We start from the raw sequence: 23227 nt of genomic DNA, 5'->3' as shown, positions 1-23227 counted from the left end.
TCTGGGAACCCCACAGAGGAGGGGGAGGAAGGACTGTAGGAGCCAGAGGGTTCGAGGGCACAAAAAGAAAGAACATGGCCCACAGCGTCAACTAAGCAGGGCTCGTAGAGATTGAAGCAACAATCACACAGCCTGCATGGGTCTGACTTAGGTTCTCTGCATGTATGTTCTGGATGTATAGCTTGGTTTTCTTGTGGGACTCCTAACAGTGGGAATGGGCACGGGGTGTTGGGGAGGTGTCTCTGACTCTTCCACTTGCTCTTAGGACCCGGTTCCTTCTACTGGGTTTGCCTTGACAGCCTTAAACCGACACGGTACATAGTCTCATTGTAACTTGTTAATCTGTCTTCGGGTGATACCCGGGGAGGCCTCTTCTTAAGGGAAACGGGGGTTGGATCTGGGATACAGGGGAAATGAGAGGGTAATGGAAGAAGTGGAAGGAGGTGAGGCTCGGGGTGAGTGGGAGGAGTGGACGGAGAGGAAGCTAAGGTTGAGATGGAATGTATGAAAGACCTTTTAAGGGGGTTGGTATCCAGAGAGAATCGGTGTGGTGGAAGTCAGATGACAAGTGTATCCACGAGGAAGTGATCAAATTTGTAACACACACCTCTGATAGGCCAGTGGATCTGGCATGGCAATAACTATTAGGTTTGGTAGAGATGATGGCCTTTTGGCTGACAGGTAAGGAGCATGAGGAGGACATAAAATGACAAGAATGGTCTGGAAAACGCATTTTCCCAGGCCCAGGAAAGTGGTGAGAGATCCAAGCTCCTGAGCATTAGCGGACTGATGAGCGCTTTCAGCTAGATTGCTTTTGCCCTTTTCTCAGAGAGTAAGCTGGTGGCTGTCCAACCCCAAACACCAAATACCCCTCTCTTGCCAAAAGCTCATTTTTCAGCTGTTCTTCCTTTCAGCTGCTCATCATAGAAATAAGATTGTTCAACGTCACGGATCTCTCTTTTTTTTTTTTTTTTTTCTTTTTGAGTTTAGTCGCAGACTGGCTTCCAACAAACAGCAGGCTACCCTTCTGCCTCACTCAGCTTCTGTTGTGCTAGGATCACAGGCTGTGCCACCACACCCCGAGCTAACAGACCAGAGAGCCGGGCGTGCACCTCTGAGTTCCAGGCCCGCCTGGGTGGAGCCGGGCCGGGGGCGGGGCGATGGTTTCCCTTTGCTTTGAGACAAACAGCACAATCTTGGCACGCTGAAGGGAAGGACCGTCAGGAAATTGAATCGGTTTAGTGAGGGAGGCCGGCCTGGAGGGAGAAGCCAGGCCTTGAGGGACCGGGCCGCCAGGAGCCTCAGGAACGGTCGGTGGGCAGCCCGGTTCTCAGAAGCCAACGCGGAAGGGAAGGAGCTGCTTCTGCTTCTCGCCTCACACACCCGTCAGTTCCCGGGCGACTGAGTCTCACAGGGCAGCGCTGAAGGCTCCACATGCGGAGAACCGATGCGCGCTGGCGGTGCACCCCGGCTCGCCCTCCCGCGCCCCCGAAGAAGCCCGGCAGTGACCGGAGGGAGGCGGAAGTGAGCTGAGGAACCTCAGCAAATAAGGAAGTTAGTCCTTTCCGTGTCCTCCTCCACTACGGCTTCTGTTCTGACATCCGAACACTTGTGGTTTGGAAAAACAGCCAAAATCAGGTTTTATTTAGAGGAGGGAAAACAAAACAATCCACCTGCCCGCTATCAGCAACTACGAAAGCTAGCACTCAAAAAGCAGTCTTAAGAGAGAAGTAAATTCCTGTTCCTGGTTTAAACCCAAGCCGTGGGCCCTGGGCTTTGGACTGCGCAAGCGCAGTTTGAGAACCGTGTTTCCTGCAGAGATCATTAACAGTGAAAGCATTTAAATTATATTAGCTTAAGAATCAATGTTTAATAGTGTTGTGATAGAACTGGCAAATATTTGAGAGTAAACTTGAGTTTTTGAAACCATAAAGTACTCTTAGGCAAAAAAGTCTCAACGCCCAACGTGGGGCTCGAACCCACGACCCTGGGATTAAGAGTCCCATGCTCTACCGACTGAGCTAGCCGGGCAGTTGAGTTTGGCTCCGATATTATGCCTTTTGAAAGTGTTCATCTACAGTTGCCACTCACTTTTTTTGTTATTTTCTGTTTCTGAAAAGAAAATATAACCAATAATCTAATAAAAATCTGAAAGTATTATATTCTCTGAATTTGGAGAAAAGAATGCAAATTTTCACAGAAAAAAATAATAAAAGGGGGAAAAAAGGTCCCTACACAACAACACAAAACAAAAAAAGGAGAAAGACAGAGTTGTTTAATTCTAAGAATAAATGAGAATACGTTCCTAATTTTCATTATGACAAACCAAGACGATGGAATATTAGCCTATGAATCCATATATATACTTTGAGCTACAGATGAATTTATCTAGATAAGGAATTTTGCACATTTCTGTGATGCGTGTGTGCGTCTGGGGATGGCTATTAATCCTATTTTTCAGACCTAATTGAAAAACAAAGACAAAAACGGGTAAACCTAAATTAAGGAATATCCAAATAGCTTTTTAAAAAAAAGATATCATAAACCTGGGATTGACAAACAATTCCGGTAACTCTATCCATAAAACATATAAACATATAGGACAAGTCTCCTGAGATGATTTTTAAAAATAAAATGTGTCTCGAAAGGTTTAGATTCTTTCTTTTCAAATACGTATTTTATGCATATGGGTATTTTGTATGCATTTACGTCTGCGTACCAGGAGAGGGCATCAGAACGTACGAAATCTACAGTTACTGATGGCTTTGCGATGCAATGTGAGTGTGAGAAATTGGGTTTAATTGCTGTCCAAACCAATAGTTTTGGGCTCTGTAAAGTAATCCAAGGATCTGGGTGTAGTGGCGCGCATGTCATTAAAGAACAGCACTGGGGGAGGAGGATCTTCTGAGTTCGAGGCCAGCCTGGTTTACAGTTCCACCACAGCTAAGCCTACACAGAAAAACCCAAAGTAAACCTAGGATTTAAGTATTAAAAAATGTTAAGCTTCGAATGTCATGAATACTAACCCTTTCTCCCTCCACAATGCAAACTGATTTATTAATGTTTATTTGGAACTTGGTAGATACAACCTAGAGGTACACTTTATCTTTTGCAAATTAATTTATTTATAGCTCAGGCCTGTAATGCTAACATTTAGGAGGCAGAGGCAGAAGAATTGATAGACCTTTTCTCAAAACAAACAATGAGCAAATATTTAAAGCAGCAGGGCGTGGTGACACTGACATGTACCTTTTATCCCTGTTCTGCTGAGAAAGAGACAGGCAGATCTCTGAGAGTTCAAACCCAGCTGGGTCTACATAGTAAATTTCAGGCCAAACAGGGTTGCACACTGAGATCCTGTTTCAAAAGAAAAATTACAGTAATAACTACCTTAATGATAATTGAATTTATATAAAATGTAACTACCTATTTTGATGAATGTTATTGAGTATTATAGAACCATCGTTTATGTGATTCATTAAAATCATATTAAGTGTCCACTATGTGCAAAGCACTGTTAGTTGCTCACCGTGGAAAGCTCATTACCTTACAGTAAAGAAGTGTAAACCCTTACCAATTCCACAAATACTACTTCGAAAAGTCATTTGAAATAACTTTTAAAAACAAACAAACCCATTTAAGTCTTGTAAGGAATCAGGCAAGTGCTCAAGGACCTAAGCTTTCAGTTCAGAGCCTTCCTCTAAGATACAAGGTAAAGCAGGAATCCAGCCTCCAAGGAGGCAGGTCAGGAGGAAGAGGCACCACATCGTCAGTGACTGACACAGCTGATGCACGAGGCACTCAGGTACTATGTACTGCACACAGCATAAATTATGTAGATGTTTAGCTAGATACTTAAAATTTGTAAAACTTACAGCTCATCTTCAAGGTGAGACCTCCTGTAAAGACTTTAGCCAAATGTGTTCTGAATTAGAGTTCTTCATGAAAGAATTGCAACTAGAATGCTTTATTACTATTGACTTTATCATTTTTTTTTATTATTGTTTCTTGAGACAGAGTTTTTCTGTGTAAGAGCACTGACTGTCCTGGAACTGGGTTTGTAGTCAAGGATGGGCCTGCGTCTGCCTCCAGAGTACTGGTATTAAAGGTGTGTGCCACTACTGGCTGGTCTCATTTGTTTTTGTTTATTTTTTTAAGACAAAATTGTGAAATTCAAGAGATTTTCCTGCCTCAGCCTCCCAAATCTGAGGTTGCAGGCCCATGTCACAACACTTAAATGGTATTGGAATGCTTTAATCAGAATTGTCTCCAAGTAAATTCAAATGTTTTACTTAGCCATTTGTTTAAGAATAAAGTCTAATCACTATTCACAACGTTTTCCTAGCAGGAGGAATTACAAAATTTCTGCCATCCCCTCCCCCTCTGCATCCAGTTACCCAGTAAACCTCCAGATCTGAAATCCTTTCACACACTTTCTGTCCTTGCTACTACTCGGGTCCAAACTGTTCTTCATTTCTAATTGTCTACAAAGTTACAAGCTTTCCAGTTACTTCTGATTTTATCCTTCTATTTCTGTATCACGGAGAAACGAGATGATCTAAAAAAAAAGTGAAACCAAACCATGTCAATTAGCTGCTTAGGAAAGGTCTAATAGCTCCACAGTAGAAAACTAGTAAGGTGAATGAAACGATGGAATTAGAAAGTCTACAGTTGGCAACCATGAGCACAATAGCATATTCAAATAGCAACCATCAGACACCCAAAGTAGTGAGTGAAAAGATGAAGAATAGCAAGATGCTTACCTACTCCTGACTTATCTTCTCATCAGATATTTGTTAGTTACTATTTTAAAGGAGAACCCAGAAACATTAGAGAGATCTTAGAGAAATTATTAAAATGAACATCTCCATTAACAGAACAGATTGATGACATCATGTACCTCCTGCATCTCATTCACTGACATGACTGAATGCAAACTAACAGTAGTGGTGGGATTCCTGCTGGAAGTGAAGAAAAGAAGTCAGAAAAACCCAAATTAATGAATATCCAGTTTGTTTGTTTGCTTTTTTTGAGACAGGGTTTCTCTGTGTAGCTCTGGCTGTCCTGGAACTTGTTCTGTAGACCAGGCTGTCCCAGAGCTCGAGAGATGGACCTGCCTCTGCCTCTGAGTGCTGAAATTAAATATGTGTGCCAGCACAGCCCAGTTGTATTTTTAAAAAGCTTTTTAAATATTACTTTTAATACCGTGTGTGTGTGTGTGTGTGTGTGTGTGTGTGTGCGCACGCGCGTGTGTGTGCCTAATCCTTGAGGAACAGAAGGGACAGAAGCTGCGAGCTGCCTGATCTCAGTGTTGCCCTCCAGAGGAGCACTACTTTAATAGCTGAGGCATCTGTCCAACCCCACCATTGCCGCCGTCTCCTAAGAATACAAAGACTGCAAATGCTGAGGTTGATGAGATGGCTCAAGAGTTAGGAGGCAAAGAAACGCACAAGCACTTGTAACTCCAGCTCCAGGAGATACAAAGTCACCCTCTGGTCTCTGGACACCTGCTCTCATGTGCACACCCCCTCCCGTCATACATGTAAAAAAAATAATAAAAATACTACTAAGCAACTCTTTTCCCACACTTAGGGACTGAAACACAACTGAATGCAATATGCACTGTTGACTCTCCTTTCCTTTTCCCTACTCTTTCCTCTCCTCCCCTCCCCTCCTCTCCCCTCCCCTCTCTCTCCCTCTCCTCCCTCTCCCTCTTCCTCTCCTCTCCCTCCCCTTCCCCTCTCCTCCCTCTTCTCTTCCTCCCCCTCCCCTCCCCTCTCCTCCCTCTTCTCCCCCTCCCCTCTCCTCCCTCTCCTCCTCTCCCCTCCTCTCCCCTCCCCTCCCTTCCCCTCCTCTCCTCCTCTCCTCCTCTCTTCTCTCCTCTTTTTCTTATGAAACACATTAGAGTGACGGACCAGGGCTCTAATTCCAGCTTTTGGTAGGTGGAGGCGGAAGGATTAGGAAATCAATGTTATCATTGGCCAGCCTAAAATACTTGAGACTGCTTCAACAAAACAACAAAACAAATAAAGCTGATTGACAGTGCAGTGTAGGGCTTTTTAAATGTGTTTTTGTTGATAATGTTTGTTTTTAGACAGGGCTCTTATATTCCAAGCTGGCCTTGAACTGGAGATCCTCCTGTCCCAGCCTTCTGAGTATCGGGATTATTGACCTGCATCACCATGCTGGAAAATATTTTCTAGCGATATAAAATAAAAGTCTCCAGATTTTTTTAAAAAATAAAAATGCTTCTGCCATTTTATTTACAATTGGATTTAAAATCCAACCACCACAGGGTCAGGTTGCACGCCCTCTTCTCTGATTTATCTGTTGCCCTCCCCCACATAGTTCTTAAAATATTAAGATATTAATTAAGATATTAACTTGATAATTGCTAGAATGAGCCTGGCAACTGGAGTTCCCCAAGACACCGTAGCCTTTCCTAACGCCAAGTTTTGTAATCTTCCTAGTAGGAATGAAGATATTCTAAGGACACACTTGTGCTCCTCTTTTTGATAAGACTCCAAGAAACTGGAACTTCACCAGGAATTACATGCTGAGTGAAGGAAAGGGTGAAGCCTGTCTGGTTCCAGCCAGAGGGACAGCTTTCTCTCACACATAGATTTCACAGTTCACACATCTTGCCACACCACCTTGCAGGGGAGGCTAAAGTTGAAACCATGATGGAGAGGTAACACACCTTGACCAAGACTGCTTAGTTATGCACAGCAGTTGCTTCTATTTAAATCCAGACGTCGTCATGTTACGACTCTGATGATGAACTTGGTGGGAGAATGGGGGTCACTGGCCCTTTTTGTTCCTTCCGCGACTTTTAAGAATTCTTGTCTGTGTGGGCTACGGAGGACCAAGCCCAGCTCTTTAGGACTATTAGGGACCAGGCTCTGACCTTAGCACTTCCAATGCCAGTTTCAGTTGACTTAGTACCAACTTCTCCGAGGAACCGCCTCTCTGGCTTCTGCGCACGCGCCCTCTCCCAGCCCGCGGAACAAGCCGCCAGAGGAAAGGCTATTGGTGGAGAGCGCAGCCAATGGGCGAGCCTGTTACTAGCCTGCGCAGTGTGCGGCGTAGGAGCGGCGCTTGAGGCCTGGAAGCGTTCGGTGGCCTGCCGGGTTAGCACCATGAGCTCCATTGGCACTGGGGTGAGTTTCTCCGCGCGGCCTTTTCCAGCTCGGCCTTGAAGGCAGTGGGGGAGCCCGGCTGCGGCTCGGAGGGCCGCTGGACCCCCAGCGCTGCGGGAGTCCTGCGGAACCGCGGCCTCTGTCTCGGTGGCCCCGGCTCCTGCGGCGGTTCGTGCTGGTCGTGTCCGCCCCCGAGCAGCGACAGCCCGGGCCGCTGAGTCACTTTCAGCTCATGCTTAAGGAAACTGAAAGTGGAGACTCCCGGGCCTGCCCTAGTGTGAGCGCCCCGGCTCGACCGTGCAGAGCCCCCTGCGAGCCCCCGCTGGTCGCAGGGCCTCGGCCGGATCCCCGAGCGCGTCGTGCGGCCGCCGCCCGCCGGTGCAGGTGCTGCGGTGCTGCTAACTCACCGGCCTGCTCGGGCTTCCCTGGCAGAAGCTAGTGAGTGAGTGGACAGTCCCTGGAAAAACATCGAGACACAGCCTAGAGGAAAGGCTCGATCTCATGAGTTCTTTGCCTTTCCCCTTTGTTCTGCTTTTCGCGAACAAGCTATTTTAAGCGAATCTGTAAGCATTTAAAGGGGTTATCTGTGGACCTACGTACTTCAGATTTTTAAGGAGTATTGAGGATTTGCGAGTTTGACTTTTAATTTGTTGGGGCTAAATACACCCCGTGTGTGCAGTGATTTACCCCCACCTTTCCTTTGTCTTCATAAAGAACTAATTTTTTGTTTTTTCGAATAAAGAACTACTTAACATCTTATTTGCAGTAGAGGCAATGAATAATGCGTTTCTTGGTTATCCTTGTTTCCCCCCAATATTCTGATGCTCTCCAAACCCAGCACTTGGGAGGCAGAGATAGGAGGATCTCTGAATTCGAGGCCAAACTGGTCTACTTAATGAGTTCCAGGACAAACAGAACGATGTAAAGAGACCCTGTCTTCAAAACAAAACACACACACACACAAAACCACAAGATTTGATGTTCAGAATTAAAACCACATACTGTGTTTTGAGTTTCTTATGCTTAGAATAATTTAAGTGGTTATGAGGTATTAATATTATGTAATATTTTGGGGATAAGTGCTCAATAGTAGATGTCACAGCAAATTGGCTTTGCAGTTGTATTAATGTTATCTTCTGTCAGTGGTCAAACCATGTGGAATATTTTCGTATGAAAATAACCCTGAGCTTTAGGAAGTTTCACTGTTGAAAGCTTGTTTTCTGGCTATCTACTAAGAATTGTAAATACCAGTATTTGCCAGTTATTTCGGGCCATTTGATTGTTTTTTTTTTTTTCTTCAACAACCCCTACTGCTGGGCAGTTGGGAAGGCCAACCTAGGGCCTCAAGAGATATAGTAGACAAGCCACTAAGCTCCAAACCCTATATTCGATTAAAAAAAAAATATTGGGTTTGAGATAGAGCCATACTATGAAGTCTAGGCTAGCCTGGAGCTCTGCATCCTTCTGTGCCATCCACATGAGTGCCGGGACCCATCCTTATTACTTAGATATGCAGCAAGAAAGGATTATTTAATTGTGAATTCTGTATGGACAATCTCCTGTTGTCTTCAGCTTAATGAATGGTCCAATTCTGATTGTTCAAATGAAAGTCCGTTAATTGTCTTTTTTATTTTCCACCAAGAGCTGCTGGTTAACAGATCTGTTTCTTACACAAGATCCTTTCTGCCTAGGGATTAACCTACATCTTGTGCCAGCTGGATGAGCTCCTTTCCGAGCTCCAAGGTTGTTGCACTGAATGGCCTCCTAAAGGGTTGTTCCCTTTTGTGTGGCCAAAGCCACCATTGTTTGGAATATCTGAGCTCCACACTCACACTTGTCTCTACATTTGTTTCAGCCTAAAGCCAGAGTGAATTTTCTTTTTTAAACATCTGTGTGTATGTATGTTGCACCACATGTTTGTCTGTTGTCTATCCAAAGCCAGAAGGGGGTGTCAGATCTGCTGGAACTGAAGCTATTGAAGTGGTTGTGAACTGCTATGTGGGTGCTGAGAATTGACCCCAAGTCCTTTGGAAGAGCAGCAAGTGTTCTTACCTGCCGAGTGTCTTTCCAGCCAGAGTGATATTTTTACATATTGGATTTGGGTCTGTGGAATGCCACCAAGACTTAATTTTAACACCTGAGTTAAGTTTCTGAGATGCTGAGTTTGATTCTTAGGTCCTACCAGGTAGGAAGAGAACTCTTGAAGGTTGTTCCCTGACCTTTTGATGTGCACCATGTGGTTGCTTGGAATTGAACTCAGGACCTCTGCAAGAGCAGTCAGTGCTCTTAACTATGCTTAGCTATCTCTCCAGCCCGGTAGTTATTCTTAATGTTTTTTTTGTTTGTTTGTTTGTTTTGTTTTGTTTTTTGTTGTTTTGTTTTGTTTTTTTCATCTTGTTTTGTGCTGGCTTTGATCACATATGTAATGCCTGATTCACGTAGGTTTGTGATTCCTGATTTGAAAGTAAAAGAACGGGCTAGAGAGATGGCTCAATGGTGGTTCTAACCCTTTGAGTTCTGGGAAACCAACCCAGGTTCTCTGCAGTAGCAACAGGTGCTCTTAACAACTGAACCATCTAAGGTCGTAGTTTTCCCTGAGCAACTGCTGTAACATTTTTTTTTTTTCCCAAAGCAGTTTCTATTAGGGTATGACACATTCATAGTGTTTGAGCTATTTAGAAAGAAAAATTGTCTAACTGTTGTTGGCAGAGACTTGCGTGTAAACTTACTGTTGTTCTCTTTGTTTTAGTATGACCTGTCAGCCTCTACTTTCTCTCCTGATGGAAGAGTTTTCCAAGTTGAATATGCCATGAAGGCTGTGGAAAACAGTAGGTAAGACGCACTGTTTTATCTGAAGTGAGGGTTTTAGTCAGGCACTGTCTTCTATTCTGTATGCTTCGGTAATTAGGCTTTGTTATGTTGCTTTAGCATAAACAAGTATCATACCTGAAGTAATCTCCGCCTACGTGTAGTCCTCTTCAGAGCTCTTTCCTGAGTAGATCTTCCATCTACAGTTGTGTTCCAGGGTTCAAACAGGTGATCAGACCTGCATTATATATACACTTTTACCCAGTGAGCCACCCTGTTAGATTATTTTATTTTTTAAAAAACGGTTTAAGTGGTGGTATCTCACACCTTTAATCCCAGCAGTTGGAAGGAAGAGGCAGGTTGATCTCTAACTTTGGAATCAGTTTGGTCTATTGATAGGGCTGCCCAGAGAAACCCTGTCTACAAACAAACAAACAAACCAGGCTTGGGTGGCCTAAGGAGACTCATCTGCCTCTAGGGCTGGGATTAAAGATGCATTTTTTTTCCCCTGTGTAAATCAATACTGGGACTGGAGAGATGGCTTAGTGGTTAAGAGTGCTTGCTGTACAGTCATGGGGACTGTGGTGTAGATCCCAGTACCACTAACAAATTGAGCTTCCAGCAGTTGCCTGTAATTGCAGATAAGAGAGTTCCCGTGTCCTCTTCTGCTCCCTGTACATTACACACCCACACTGCACACACACTAACAGATGTCCACACACTTAAATAAAAATCTTTTGCCAGGTGGTGGTGCAGCACTTGGAGGCAGAGGCAGGCAGATCTCTCTGAGTTCAAGGTCAGCCTGGTCTTCAGATCAAGTTCCAGGTTAGCCAGGGCTACACAAAGAAATCCTTTCTCAAAAAAACAAAAACAAAACTCTTTTAAAAAAGTGTTTGGGAAAAAGAAAGAAATGTTGAGAATGTAGCTCAGTAGCTCAGTCGGTAGTGTTTGTGTAGTGCACACAACGTTCTGGGTTTGACCTCTAGCACCCCATGACCTAGATGTGGTATTTAAACAGTAAATATTTAAGCTAATAATTTTAAGATTGTGTTCACATCAAAAGGTGATTAATTTTTTTGTGTGTTTTGGGATGCATGACAGTAAAGTGCTTTGCCACTACAAGTACCTGTTAAATTTAAGAAATACCAAAATAAGTAATTAGCGATGTTCAAGTAGGTGCCTAAAAGCACTATATTAGAAATACATATGCTGTGATTCTGTTTCCTGAGAGTATTCTCTTAGGGGTGGAGAGATGGCTCAGCAGTTAAGACTGTATTGCTCTTGCAGAGGACCTGAGTTAGGGTCCCAGACCTATGTGGCAGCTCAGGAATCTGACCTCCCTGGCCTCCAAAGGCACCTGCAGTCTTGCACATACCCACACAAGTGCATTTTACACTTAAAAATTATAATTTAAAAAAAAAAAAAGCATGCCTTAGATGGTTATATGATGGTTTTATTCTCATTGAAGGGCCCAACTATGAAAGTTCTAAGGACTAAGTTGTTAGGCCCAAGATTGATTGATTATTTTCTGTGTTTGCATATGTGAGCAGAGATCAGAGGACAGTTTGTGGATTGTTGTTGTTTTTTTCTGTTACAGGATCAAAGATGGGTCCTCAGGGCTATCCACTCAGTCATCTTCCCAGCCCCACAAACTTTTATACCTTTATTTTATTTTGCATACTCAAACTGACAGGACTTCTTGTGTAAACTTCCTTAAAACTTCTGGTTCTCTGGCTTCAACATTCTGAATTCTGGAATTATAATTGTGTCATTATGCCCAGAATTGTATCTTATATTTTTAAAAATTATTGGGGAATCTCAAAAAATGTTTATTAATTTGTGCAGGCTATAGGTTATACCATTACTTAACATATTAGAAATAAAAGCTGAAAATTTAAGTATTAGTTTATAATAGAGAGGTTTACATTGCTTCTGTTGAGATAATAGTTCTGACTTTCCCCAGCTCCAGTTCCCTGTATATTTTTGAGGGGTGTTCCTAACCAGACACTTAGGCAGGCAGGAGGTGACAGAAGCCCAAGGGCAGACACCTGAGTTTGACTATTGTTACATTACTTGTTAATGATGGGAATATAATTGTTTTGCTTCGGGTTCTTTATTTGTAAAATAGATGTAATAATGCTGTTTTCCAAAGTTATTATAAATTAGCCACTGTAATGTAGTTCGTGCGTACAGTTCTGTACAGTGCAGTACTGAGTAGCAGTACTGCCTGGCATTTGTGGGTCTTACTGTCCTCAGCACCACACAAAGAAAAAAAAGTTTTTCTTAAAAAAAAAGAACAATTGACAGGAGAATTTATTGGTCTTAACAACAAATACCTAATGATAAACTGCTCACCTATTTACTATTTACTGTTATTACTAATAGTATTTATTAAAATGGCTTATAGTTGTAAATAGTTAACTTGCTTTATACATAAGTTTTACATATTCAGGTTTAGCCAGCTGAACTTAAAAACTACTCAGAAGAACCAGCTATGGTGGCACACACCTTTAATCCCAGCAGTCAGGAGGCAGCGGTAGGAGGATCTCTGTGGTTCTAGGCCAGCCCAGTTACAGAGTCAGTTCTAGCACAGCCAGAGCTGCACAGAGAAACCATGTCTCAAAAAAACCAACAAAACAAAAACAAGAACTTAGAAAGGGTTCAGAGTGTACTTATACCCTGTGTTTGATCCCAGCAGTACACATAGAGACACAACAAAGACAAGCAGGTCAAGTCCCTGTAGGGGAAGCCCCAGAGACTATGTCCAGCTTTGAAATGGGGAATGCTTTTCTGTGAGGTGTATTGTCTTGTACCCCACTTTCCCAACCCTACACCCTCAGCTAGACTCTGTCTCCATTTGTTCCAGTAGAAGCAGCAGACAGTAGGAGCTCCAGGCCCTCCGGGTCATGAATACAAATATCCCTACAATAGGAGGGGCAACCACTGACTTGTAGTGTTGTCAGCCATGGTAGTAGAACTTTGGAGCATGAATGGGACCCTTATCTGGAAAGTTCTGGGATGTTTGCACGTGCAGTTGTAGACTTAAGGCCATGGACTGTGGAAACCTTACCCTAGTTTTCCATGATGAGGACACTGAGTTTGCTTCAAGTTTACCCCAAATTAACCTGTAAGCCCCACCTGACCAAGGGCCATCCTGGAATGCTGGGAATTATAGTTCTTGGAAAAATAACAAAGCGTCATGGGGAAGACTTTTTTTTTTTTTAAATCTTACTAAGTTTCTTCTATTTCAGCTAAAAAAAATTCTTCTTGTTTCAGTACAGCTATTGGGATCAGATGTAAAGACGGTGTTGTGTTTGGGGTAGAAAAACTAGTCCTTTCTAAACTTTATGAAGAAGGATCCAATAAACGTCTTTTTAATGTTGATCGACATGTTGGAATGGTGAGATCACACTTTAAAATGTTCATCTTTGTTTTCTTCAGTTTCTTTTGATATGACCAAAATACACTAAATTCTGTTTTTGAGTTCATCTGTTTACTATTAAGGCAGTAATATATGATTGAGTGGCCACAATAATGTTAAGTTTTTTATTGCATTTTGAGCAACTCAATGTCTAAAACAATTTCATAACCTTACTGGTGGCAAGAAAACACAAGTTTTAAAGATGAGAGGGTGAAGGATGTGGAGGATTCAGAAATGATCTTAACAGCATAGATCACCAGGGGGTGGTAAGTATTTGGCGGCAAAGGATGTTAGGCTTTTTGTATCCATCTTGGGGTTGTCACTAGTGTTATCAGAACACTTTCTAGAAAGGTATGGGGAGAAGAAACGATGTACAGTGAAAGGACGAATAACATGAATCTCTGCTAAGTCCTGCAGCTGCTATGGAAACCCAAGTGTAAGCCAGACCATAAATGTACTCCTGGAATGCACTGAAGGCATCGTGTGTACATGAAGCTTTATTCCATAGGAACTACCATAATAAAAACATTGTGAACTATCTTCACTCTGCTATCTAGATAGAAAGAAAACAGCTTGTGTGCTAGGTGTTATGGTAGGGGTTTGTCACATAATTTAGATCATTAAATCCTGACCATTACACTTTCACAGATGAGCTAACAGATGCTAAAGGAACAGTTGGATTCAAACTTAGTTTCAGTGTTATTCCAGAGCCTGTTACACAGTAACATTCAGTGGTAGTTTTATTTCTAAAAGAGATATGGTACTATACATAAAAGAATTGATAGTAAGTCTTAAGGCTTTTTTTTTCCCTTCATAAGGATTCTCCCAACCATTTTCTTTTTGTTTTTTCAAGACAGGGTTTCTCTGTGTAGCCTTGGCTCCCAACCATTTTCTGTCTTGAACAGATTTATTGCTTATGCTTGTGATGTTCTGATAAGACTTGTCAAAAGAAAACTAGTAGAAGACAGTTGTGTAGTCTTTTATGATAGGCACTTGAGGGAGGAGAAGTTTTGATCCTGTTCTAGATGCTCAGATTTATTCTTTTTCTTATATAAAGCTGTCCAGCTGTTGGCATTCTCATACTTAGAAACTGCTTGGGCCTGGTACCTCAGGCCTGTTACGCCAGTTAGTCATGAGGTTGAGGCAGGAGAATCCCAGGTTCAAGGCTCACCTAAGTTACACAGAATTTGGTAAAATGTTAGACACTGAAAGGGGTAGAGAAAGTTAAGGCCTACTTTCTTCTTTCTATACTTGTCATCAAAATGCCTTTTAAAGACTTTATCAAAGATAGTATTTGATACTTACTTATTTTTAAAAACTATTAGATAAACTAATAATAAACTGTTTGCCTTTGGTCTGTTATAGGAGTGTATGTTAAATTGGTGCTTTTTCCTCCAGGCAGTTGCAGGTTTGTTGGCAGATGCTCGTTCATTAGCAGACATAGCAAGAGAAGAAGCGTCCAACTTTAGGTCTAACTTTGGCTATAACATTCCTCTAAAAGTAAGTTGACAAGTATGTGATAAACCTTCTGAACAGTAATGGACATGTACTAATAAATTCTTTTCCTCCCAGCATCTCGCAGACAGAGTGGCCATGTATGTACACGCTTACACACTCTACAGTGCTGTTAGACCTTTTGGCTGCAGGTATGAAATTTTGTGAAACCTTTAAGTCATATTTATACAGTTCTTTTTCTCCATGAATTAAGCTTTTTTTTTTTTTTTAACCTTTTTCTTTTTAGAAGTTTTATTTATTTTATGTAAGTACACTGTCACTGTCTTCAGACACACCAGAAGAGGGCATCAGACCCCATTACAGATGGTTATGAGCCACCATGTGGTTGCTGGGAATTGAACTCAGGACCTCTGGAAGAGCAGTCAGTGCTCTCAGTGAGCCATCTCTCCAGCGCCTATGAATTAAGCTTTTATTAAAAATGTCTGTTCTACTGCTGTGATAACCTAAGCTTGGATCGACAGGCCCAGCACAGCAGTAGAACAGACTTTTTTTTTTTTTTTTTTTTTTTTTTTTTTTTTTGAGACAGGATTTCTCTGTATAGCCTTGCCTGCCTCTGCCTCTGCCTCCCAAGTGCTGGGATTAAAGGCGTGCGCCACCACTGCCTGGCTAGGACAGACATTTTTAAAGTGTTTTGCTAACTGAGATATCGCTCCAGTTCTCCAGATTAGCCTCTTAGACATAGTGAAATATAAATTCTTACCAAGAAGTAGTAGGCAACCTTAAAAGTATACATAAAAGTTGGGTGTGATATTACATGCTTGTGATTTCGGTCCTTAGGAGGCTGAGGCAAGAGAATTGGCACAACTTCAAGGCCAGCTTGGGCTACATAGTGGGTTCAAAGCTGGACAATCTAGAGATGCTGTCTCTTTAAAAAAAAAAAAAAGACCAAAAAACCATAAAAACTAGTGAATAGTGAAAGGAATTATAGTAGTCTTGAAGTCAGGAGGAGACTTGTAATTATGATTTTAATCTGATTAAAATTCTATTTAAACACCTAACTAAATTTCTATTGCTAAAATGAAGTGTTAGCTAGAGAAAGAGGGGATTCGGTTATAGCAAGAAGTGTAATGGGTGTTATAACATTGTTCTAAGGGTTCTTGGGAGAACTGTTAGGACTATATTTGAAATGAAGACATTATTGGTTGGAGCTGTGACTCAGTAGCGTGCTTCCTAACAGCTGATGAGCTAGGCATGCTGTGTCTTCGATCTGGGTCTTCAGGAGGTATCAGTGGGAAGATCAGAAGTTATTCTTAGCTTCATAGTTTAAGGCCAACCTGGGACACGAGAGACTGACACCAAGTAAAGAAAAGAGAACTCAGCTGGCTGTGCTTTATCACCCAGGTACCTATATAGAGTATGGCTCTGCCTGTCAGCCATAGTTAAATACAGAAATGACAGATTTATTGAAAACCTGAGTTTTCAATCATTAACAATGTTAGAACCAGTGGGGCATTTGTTAAAGGTTTTATTCTAATTTCTCTTCTGACTTCATATATTGCCTTTCCTTGTAACTGAGTTCCACATTCATCAGCTCCTTTCTATGAATAATGGGTTTTCTGAGCATATACTGTAATTATCAGTTCTTAAGGTGGGACACAGATGTCACACTGATGAAACAAACCTTAGAAATGAAATGATAGGATCCTGGCATTGGTACAGAATATGGTGGGACAGCAATTATGTTGTTGTCCTGTCCAGCAGGGCATTACACAGGGTCCGGGAGATCACCTAAGAGAGAATGGGGAAAAATGGGCGAACACAAAGAAACACGGCTTGTCAATAGGCTGATCAAACCGTTATTTTACTTTTTCACACAGGGGTTATATACACAAAAAGGCAGGATGTGGGGAAGGGGATGACACAGGAGCCTAGGTGTTCAGGGGAAGTACGGATATCTTCCAGAACAGAGTGTCAGCTGGGTGAAGGTGCAGGGGACAGGTCACTCTGACTTGGCCTGTGATTCACTTGTCCTTATCTAAGTTGGTACTGTCTACCAAGGCTACCTATCTACAGGGTCTATGATGACCCAGGCCGGCAAATTTCCACCAAAGCTGCCTGTTTACAGTAGCTTTAAGCCATCTGTTTCAGTGTTTTCCACAGAGACCCAAGACTTTGTGTTAGCAGGCATGTATGTCAGGCCTATGGCTGATTCTAGGCTTCAGTGTATAAGCAGGGCTGCCCCTGACAAGGTGTGGTCTGTTTCTGGATAGGTGACAAGAAAAGATGCATGACATTTTGGGGGAATGGGTGAAGACTGTTCTGTGCTGGCGTGACACACGGGCACTTAGGGCGTGCAGAGTAGTAGAGCGGTATGTGGAGACGGTACTACAGATGTGCAAAGAGGTCAGAGTCAACAACTCCAAAAGGACATGGGGAAAGGTTTTTAAATGATAGTCATTTATGTCATTTACATACATACATACATACATTCTATCTTTTTATCTATCTATCTATCTATCTATCTATCTATCTATCTATCTATCTATCTATCTATTCTGAGAGAGGAATTACAACAGTTTGGAAGGGAAAAGCTGGGTACTGATTGGGATTGTTGGCTCCTAAGATGACCCACATAATATGATAGGCTAAAATAAGGCGATTTATTTTAGTTTTCTTTTTTTTCAGGTTCAGTTTTCTAAAGTAAAATAAATAGTTTCGGAAAGTTGGTAATTCATGATCATTTAACAACCTAGTTTTAATTTGTTGAGCATATAAAGATATTGAGCTATTTCTGACCATTGCAGAAAGATGACTACAGGAATACTGGTGAATCAAATGTAGGGTGCTTTTCAGCAAAAATTGTTCCCTTGGCCGCTTATTGTGCAGTGGCTTTGCTCATCATGCCCTTTCGTTGTTTTCTTGTTACCTGTCTGTAATTCTTTTGCTACATTTTTGGCATTGCAGAATAAAGTTTCAAAAAAGGTTGACTAAGCAAACAAGTCACATGGATTCTGAATACTGTAGTTTAATAGTTTAGCAGTTTTTATTACAGCTGTCTTTCAAAAAGAATGTACTGTAAGTAATGTTAGCAATTTGTCTGAGGGAATCTAATTGCAGTTCATCACATTGGTCTTCTATACAAAGGGTCCTGAGAGCTGTGTTCTTCGTTTTTCTGCAGTTTCATGTTGGGGTCTTACAGTGTGAATGATGGTGCACAGCTCTATATGATTGACCCATCAGGTGTTTCATATGTGAGTACATTTTCTAAAGTTATTTAACTTCTTTTTATAGTTAAATGGTATTGCCAATTATCTCACTTGGATTATATAAAATTTTAATTAAACTCTGTTAAGGTTAGGCATAGTGATAGACCAGAAGTCTCAGCTTCTGGGTTGAGGGGCAAAGGAGGCAAGAGAATTACAAATTCAAGGCCAGCCTTGGCTGTCACAAAAAGATCTTGACAGCTTACTGAAGACCTGCACTCAGAGTAAAAGAAACACCTAGGGAGAGTCTAGTAGTTAGATACCTGCCTACCACATGTGAGGTCTTGGCTTCAATCCACAGCATTTTAAAAATAAATAAAACCCTAACTTATTTAAGGAAAGTAATTTTTTTATTAAACATATGTTATGAAGCAGAGAAAACTTATGACTGGCTTTCAGTATGGTCTTTATAAGAACTACCTAGTAAACACAGTGTTTCGATGATGTGTGGCTGTCTCATCATTGTTGTATCTTAACGTGAGTATATGGTAAGACATGATGATCAGTGGTACAGCAGTTGCCTGAGATGTGCAAGGCCATCAGTTGGAAATCTACAACGGGAATGGGGGCAAAACCTAAATTTTTTTAAGTTAGATTTTTTCTTTGTGTGTCTGTGTGTTGTATGTGTACCTTGTGTGTGCTTGGTGCCTGCAAAGGTTAGAAGATGACATTGGATCCTCTGGAACTGGAATTACAGATGTTCATAAACAGTCATTTAGGTGCTAGGCTTTAAATGTGGATCTTCTGCAAGAGCACCAAGTGCTCCTAACCATTGAGCCACCTCTCCAACCACGACCTAGATTCTTCTAGAACTAGGTTTGATATTTCAAGCTCCTATGTTCATGTTAATGGACCTGACTATTTTTTAGTTTGCTGGGGGCTTGTTTTTTGAGACAAGGTTCTCACCATGTATCTTGGCTGGCCTCCAAATCACAGAGATCTACCTGGCTCTGTGTTTCAAGTATACCACAACCAGCAAATCAAAAACTAAATAGTAACTTTTTTTTTTTCTTTTTTCTTTTTTGGTTTTTCGAGACAAGGTTTCTCTGTGTAGCCCTGGCTGTCCTGGAACTCACTCTGTAGACCAGGCTGGCCTCAAACTCAGAAATCTGCCTGCCTCTGCCTCCCAAGTGCTGGGATTAAAGTTGTGCGCCACCACTGCCTGGCTAAATAGTAACTTTTAATGTCAGAAAATATGTACTGATTGACTTTTTTCTTCTTTTCCTTTTTAAATAGGGTTACTGGGGCTGTGCTATCGGCAAAGCCAGGCAGGCTGCAAAGACAGAAATAGAAAAGCTTCAGGTAAAGTATATTTTGAATGCTGGGTTTTGCTAGAAGTGGAGTTTACAAATCTTAGTCCAACTGTATGATGCAGCCTGATGCTTAGAGAAGTTTGTGAAGCTGACTGGTTAGATAGAAGACATGGTAACAACTTACCTAGGATTTGTATCATGTATCACTGTATGATTTTGATGCTTCTGTAAAGCCTCAAGGGAAAAAATATGACAACGATAAAGATTTATTTTGTGTGTACGAGGGTTTTGCCTGTGTGCTTATCTGTATACTACATATGTGTCTAATATCCAAAGAGGCCCGAAGAAAGTATCAGGTTCCCTGGCAATATTTGTGATGGGTCTAAGCCATCTTGTAAATGTTGCAAACTGAACCTGGTCCCTCTGCAAGAATATCAAGTACAATTAACCTTTGAGCCATCTGTCCAGCTCCCCAAACAAATATCTCTCTCTCTCTCTCTCTCTCTCTCTCTCTCTCTCTCTCTCTCTCTCTCTCTCTATCTATCTATCTATCTTGCTACAAAAATTTAAGTCTATTCTAGATAAACTGCAGTAAAGGGTTTGTCTTATTTTTGTTTTTCTTTTACATCTTGTCTTTGGACACAGCTTTTAATCTTAAAAACACTAGTGTCTGTTCAAGTGTTTCCTTTTTCTTTGTGCATAAAGAAAGTGTAAAGTTTAAAACTACCCACTTTAAATGTGACTTGATGGTGCACCCCTGTAATTCTGGGATTCAGAAGGCTGAGGCAGGAGGATTGCTACAAGTTTAGAAGCCAGCCTGGACTATACAGTGAGAGCCTATTTCAGATTAAAACTACCCACTTTCTACTATCTATGAGCCAGATGTTCAGCTATTAGTAATGAGAATATTTTATTTAAAACCTGGTTTTTCCAAATACTTTGGCTATTGTCTGCTTTTGTTATGTGAACTTTCAAAAGTTGTATTTTAATTATATGCATGGGAACGTACACTTGTAAATGCAGTTGCCCACAGAAGCCAGAGGAAGGTATTACCTGCCCCCCTGGAGCTGAAATTACAGGCAATGGCAGCTAGCTGCCTGACTTGGGTGCTTGTCCTAAACAGAAAACAATCGTAACATTAGTGAATCTCTTTGAAAGACAACATAATTAAATCTCATTTTACAACTCAAACCACTATGAGTATTATAATCTTTCCTTACTTTAGTATCTGAAAAATAAAAAACAGATTTCCTCAAACGCTGTTTTAAACCAGTCATTAAAGCTCCAGCTCTGCCCTAGCACCTCCACCTCCTCAGTGCTGAGTTCCCAGCTGTGCCATCACACTAGCCAGTTTCTTCTAATGGCTGTAGTATTCAAACAACTCAGCTGGACACTTAAGTATGTTTTTCCCCTGATTTCCAATTGTCCATTGATGGAATAATTAATGATTTCTATTGTAACAACTTTTTATTTTGGTTTTTTTGTTTGTTTGGTTGGTTGTTTTTTTTTTGTTGTTGCTGTTGTTTTGTTGGGTTTTTTTTGTTGTTGTTTTTGTTTTTGTTTTTGTTTTTGTTTTTTTTTGGGGGGTTTTTTGTTTTTTTGTTTTTTTTTGAGACAGGCATCACTATATAACCCTGGCTGGCTGGTAAATAAGCTTTTGTTTTTCCTATTTTTTTTAATTCCATTGTTTAACTCTGTGTGCATATGCATGAGCACATTTGCCAGGAGCAGAGATGTTGGCGTGTGCCCCCCATCCATCAAGCCGGCTCACCTGCCTCTGGCAGCTTACTTGTTCTTCCTTTTTTCTGTTTTCTACTTTTGCTTTGTACTTTTATCTTCCGTGAAATAAACGGAAATATAATTCCTGTAATGTGTGTGTGTGTGTGTGTGTGTGTGTGTGTGTGTGTGTGAGTGTGTGTGTGTGAGAGAGAGAGAGAGAGAGAGAGAGAGAGAGAGAGAGAGAGAGAGAGAGAGAGAGGATCTAGTTTTGTGGGTCCGTGTATACAATGGCTTATGAGTAGAGGTCAGAAGATAGCTCACCATATGGTCCTGCTTTGTGGCATTTGCCATTATCAGTTCAGCCATCACGACAACCTTTAATTGTTGTTAACCTAAAAGGTGTCCCTGGAGCTGCAGGCATGGCTCAGTGGTTAAGGACACTCACTGTTCTTGCAGAGGACCTGGTTTCATACACCTGTCAGTTCATTACCACCTATATAATTAATTGAAGTAAGCTATTGTCAATTGCTAAAGAAAAAAGAACATTGGTGATTAATACTAACTTATGGAAATAGGAACTTAACATATTTCTTCCTTTCTATCTTTTCTTTTCTTTTTCTTTTTTTTTTTTTTGAGTCAGGGTCTATATGTACCCTTGGCTGTCCTGGAACTTGCTGTGTTGACCAGGGTGGCCTCAAATTCTTGAGACCTGTCTGTCTCCTAGGTGCTGCAATTAAAGACGTGCATCTCCACTCTTGGTCTGTATACATGACACAAAATTAATTAGTATGCTTTTCTTGTAGATGAAGGAAATGACTTGCCGTGATGTAGTTAAAGAAGTTGCAAAAATGTAAGTTGTTTGAGATTTTATCAGCTGTCCACAGAAAAACTTTACTTGAGATTTTATCTGCTATCCATAAGAAAAACCTTACATGACCTAATCTCTATATACACTCTTAAGAGGCTATTGTATGTGAAAACTTTCTTTTTGTGCATGGGGTGTGTGTACTGGGAACTCGGCTTTAAATATTTTAAGTATGTACATCTGCTACCGCTGAGATACACCTTTAGCCTGAGTGTATTCAAGTTACATTTTTATTTTTATTTAGAAATAGAAGTTTCAAAATATAGCCTTAGAAACCAAAAGAAGATCCATCTGCCTGCTTCTTCCTCTACTGGGATTAAAAGCATGTGCTCCCATGATGGGAAATTTAACATCTTCTCAAAGAGAGGAAGAGAACAAAGACAGTAGACATTTAGAAACTACATTTGAATGCTTACAGGGCTGGAGAAATGGCTCAGTGGTCAAGAGCACTTGTTCTTACAGGAGACCTGGGATGATTCTTCCTCTTCTGACCTCTAAGGGCAACAGGCATGAGCACGCGCGCGCGCACACACACACACACACACACACACACACACACACACACACACAAACAGGCACACACGCACACATGCACAAAGCATTCATACACATAAAAGTAAATAAATCCCCAAAAGTGTCTTATACAATTGCTTAAACACTGTGTGTATGTGTTGTTAGAATTGAGCATGGGCCTCACACACGCTGTGCTCTGACATCAAGCTTCACTACCTTTATACTTTAGGTTTACAGCTATTTCTTTATGTGATTATGAAGCTGGCTGGCTTTTTAGTTGTTTCTGATTTATCATCACATTTATTGAATAAGTTCTTTCAACAAAACCACTTAAACAGCTTGAGGCTTTCCATTACAGGTAGATGATGAGTCCGGTGTGTTAATTTGTCTGGAGCAGTAGTGTAGGCCAGTCACAGCATTCAGGAGGCAGAGGCAGGGGGGATCTCTATGAGTTCTAGGCCAGTCTCGTCTACAGAGCAATTTCCAGGGCAGCCAGGACTACACAAGAAGCCCTTGTCTCCAAAAGCCAACAAAACCCAAAAATAATAATAATTTTTAGATCAAAGAATGCAGACACTGTTAAAAGACTTTTAAAGATTTTGTTTTTTTTATGTATGTGAGTACACTGTTGCTGTCCTCAGACACATTAGAAGAGGGCATCAGATCCTATTACAGATGGTTGTGAGCTACCATGTGGTTGCTGGGAATTGAACTCAGGAATGCTGGAAGAACCTAACCACTGAGCCACCTCTCCAGCCCAACACTTGCTGTTAAAATACTGTGTAGAGTAC

At 41.4% G+C, this 23227-nt stretch overlaps 1 protein-coding gene and 1 non-coding gene across 3 annotated transcripts in view; one reads left to right on the top strand and one right to left on the bottom strand.

Moving 5' to 3' along the window:
- Nucleotides 1-1958: 1958 nt before the first annotated feature.
- Trnak-cuu (transfer RNA lysine (anticodon CUU)) lies at nt 1959-2031 on the bottom strand. The gene has a single exon. It is a non-coding gene; the product is annotated as a tRNA-Lys (tRNA).
- A 4986-nt stretch (nt 2032-7017) lies between these two features.
- Psma3 (proteasome 20S subunit alpha 3) overlaps nt 7018-23227 on the top strand; it is an 18578-nt gene continuing 2368 nt past the window's right edge. Inside the window, exons 1-8 of one of the 2 annotated variants that reach the window (XM_076922068.1) lie at nt 7018-7160; nt 9889-9971; nt 13224-13347; nt 14767-14868; nt 14941-15014; nt 18002-18074; nt 19323-19388; nt 21862-21908. In XM_076922068.1, the coding sequence (XP_076778183.1) occupies nt 7140-7160; nt 9889-9971; nt 13224-13347; nt 14767-14868; nt 14941-15014; nt 18002-18074; nt 19323-19388; nt 21862-21908 (590 nt within the window). In that variant the 5' untranslated portion in view covers nt 7018-7139. The remainder of the gene's footprint in view (nt 7161-9888; nt 9972-13223; nt 13348-14766; nt 14869-14940; nt 15015-18001; nt 18075-19322; nt 19389-21861; nt 21909-23227) is intronic. The other variant, XM_076922069.1, reaches the window with a different exon arrangement.

The sequence above is a fragment of the Arvicanthis niloticus genome, chromosome 23 (assembly GCF_011762505.2).
Source record: "Arvicanthis niloticus isolate mArvNil1 chromosome 23, mArvNil1.pat.X, whole genome shotgun sequence".
NCBI lineage: Eukaryota > Metazoa > Chordata > Mammalia > Rodentia > Muridae > Arvicanthis > Arvicanthis niloticus.
The sequence above is the reverse complement of the archived record's forward strand: the minus strand, read 5'-3'. Positions and strand labels throughout refer to the sequence as shown.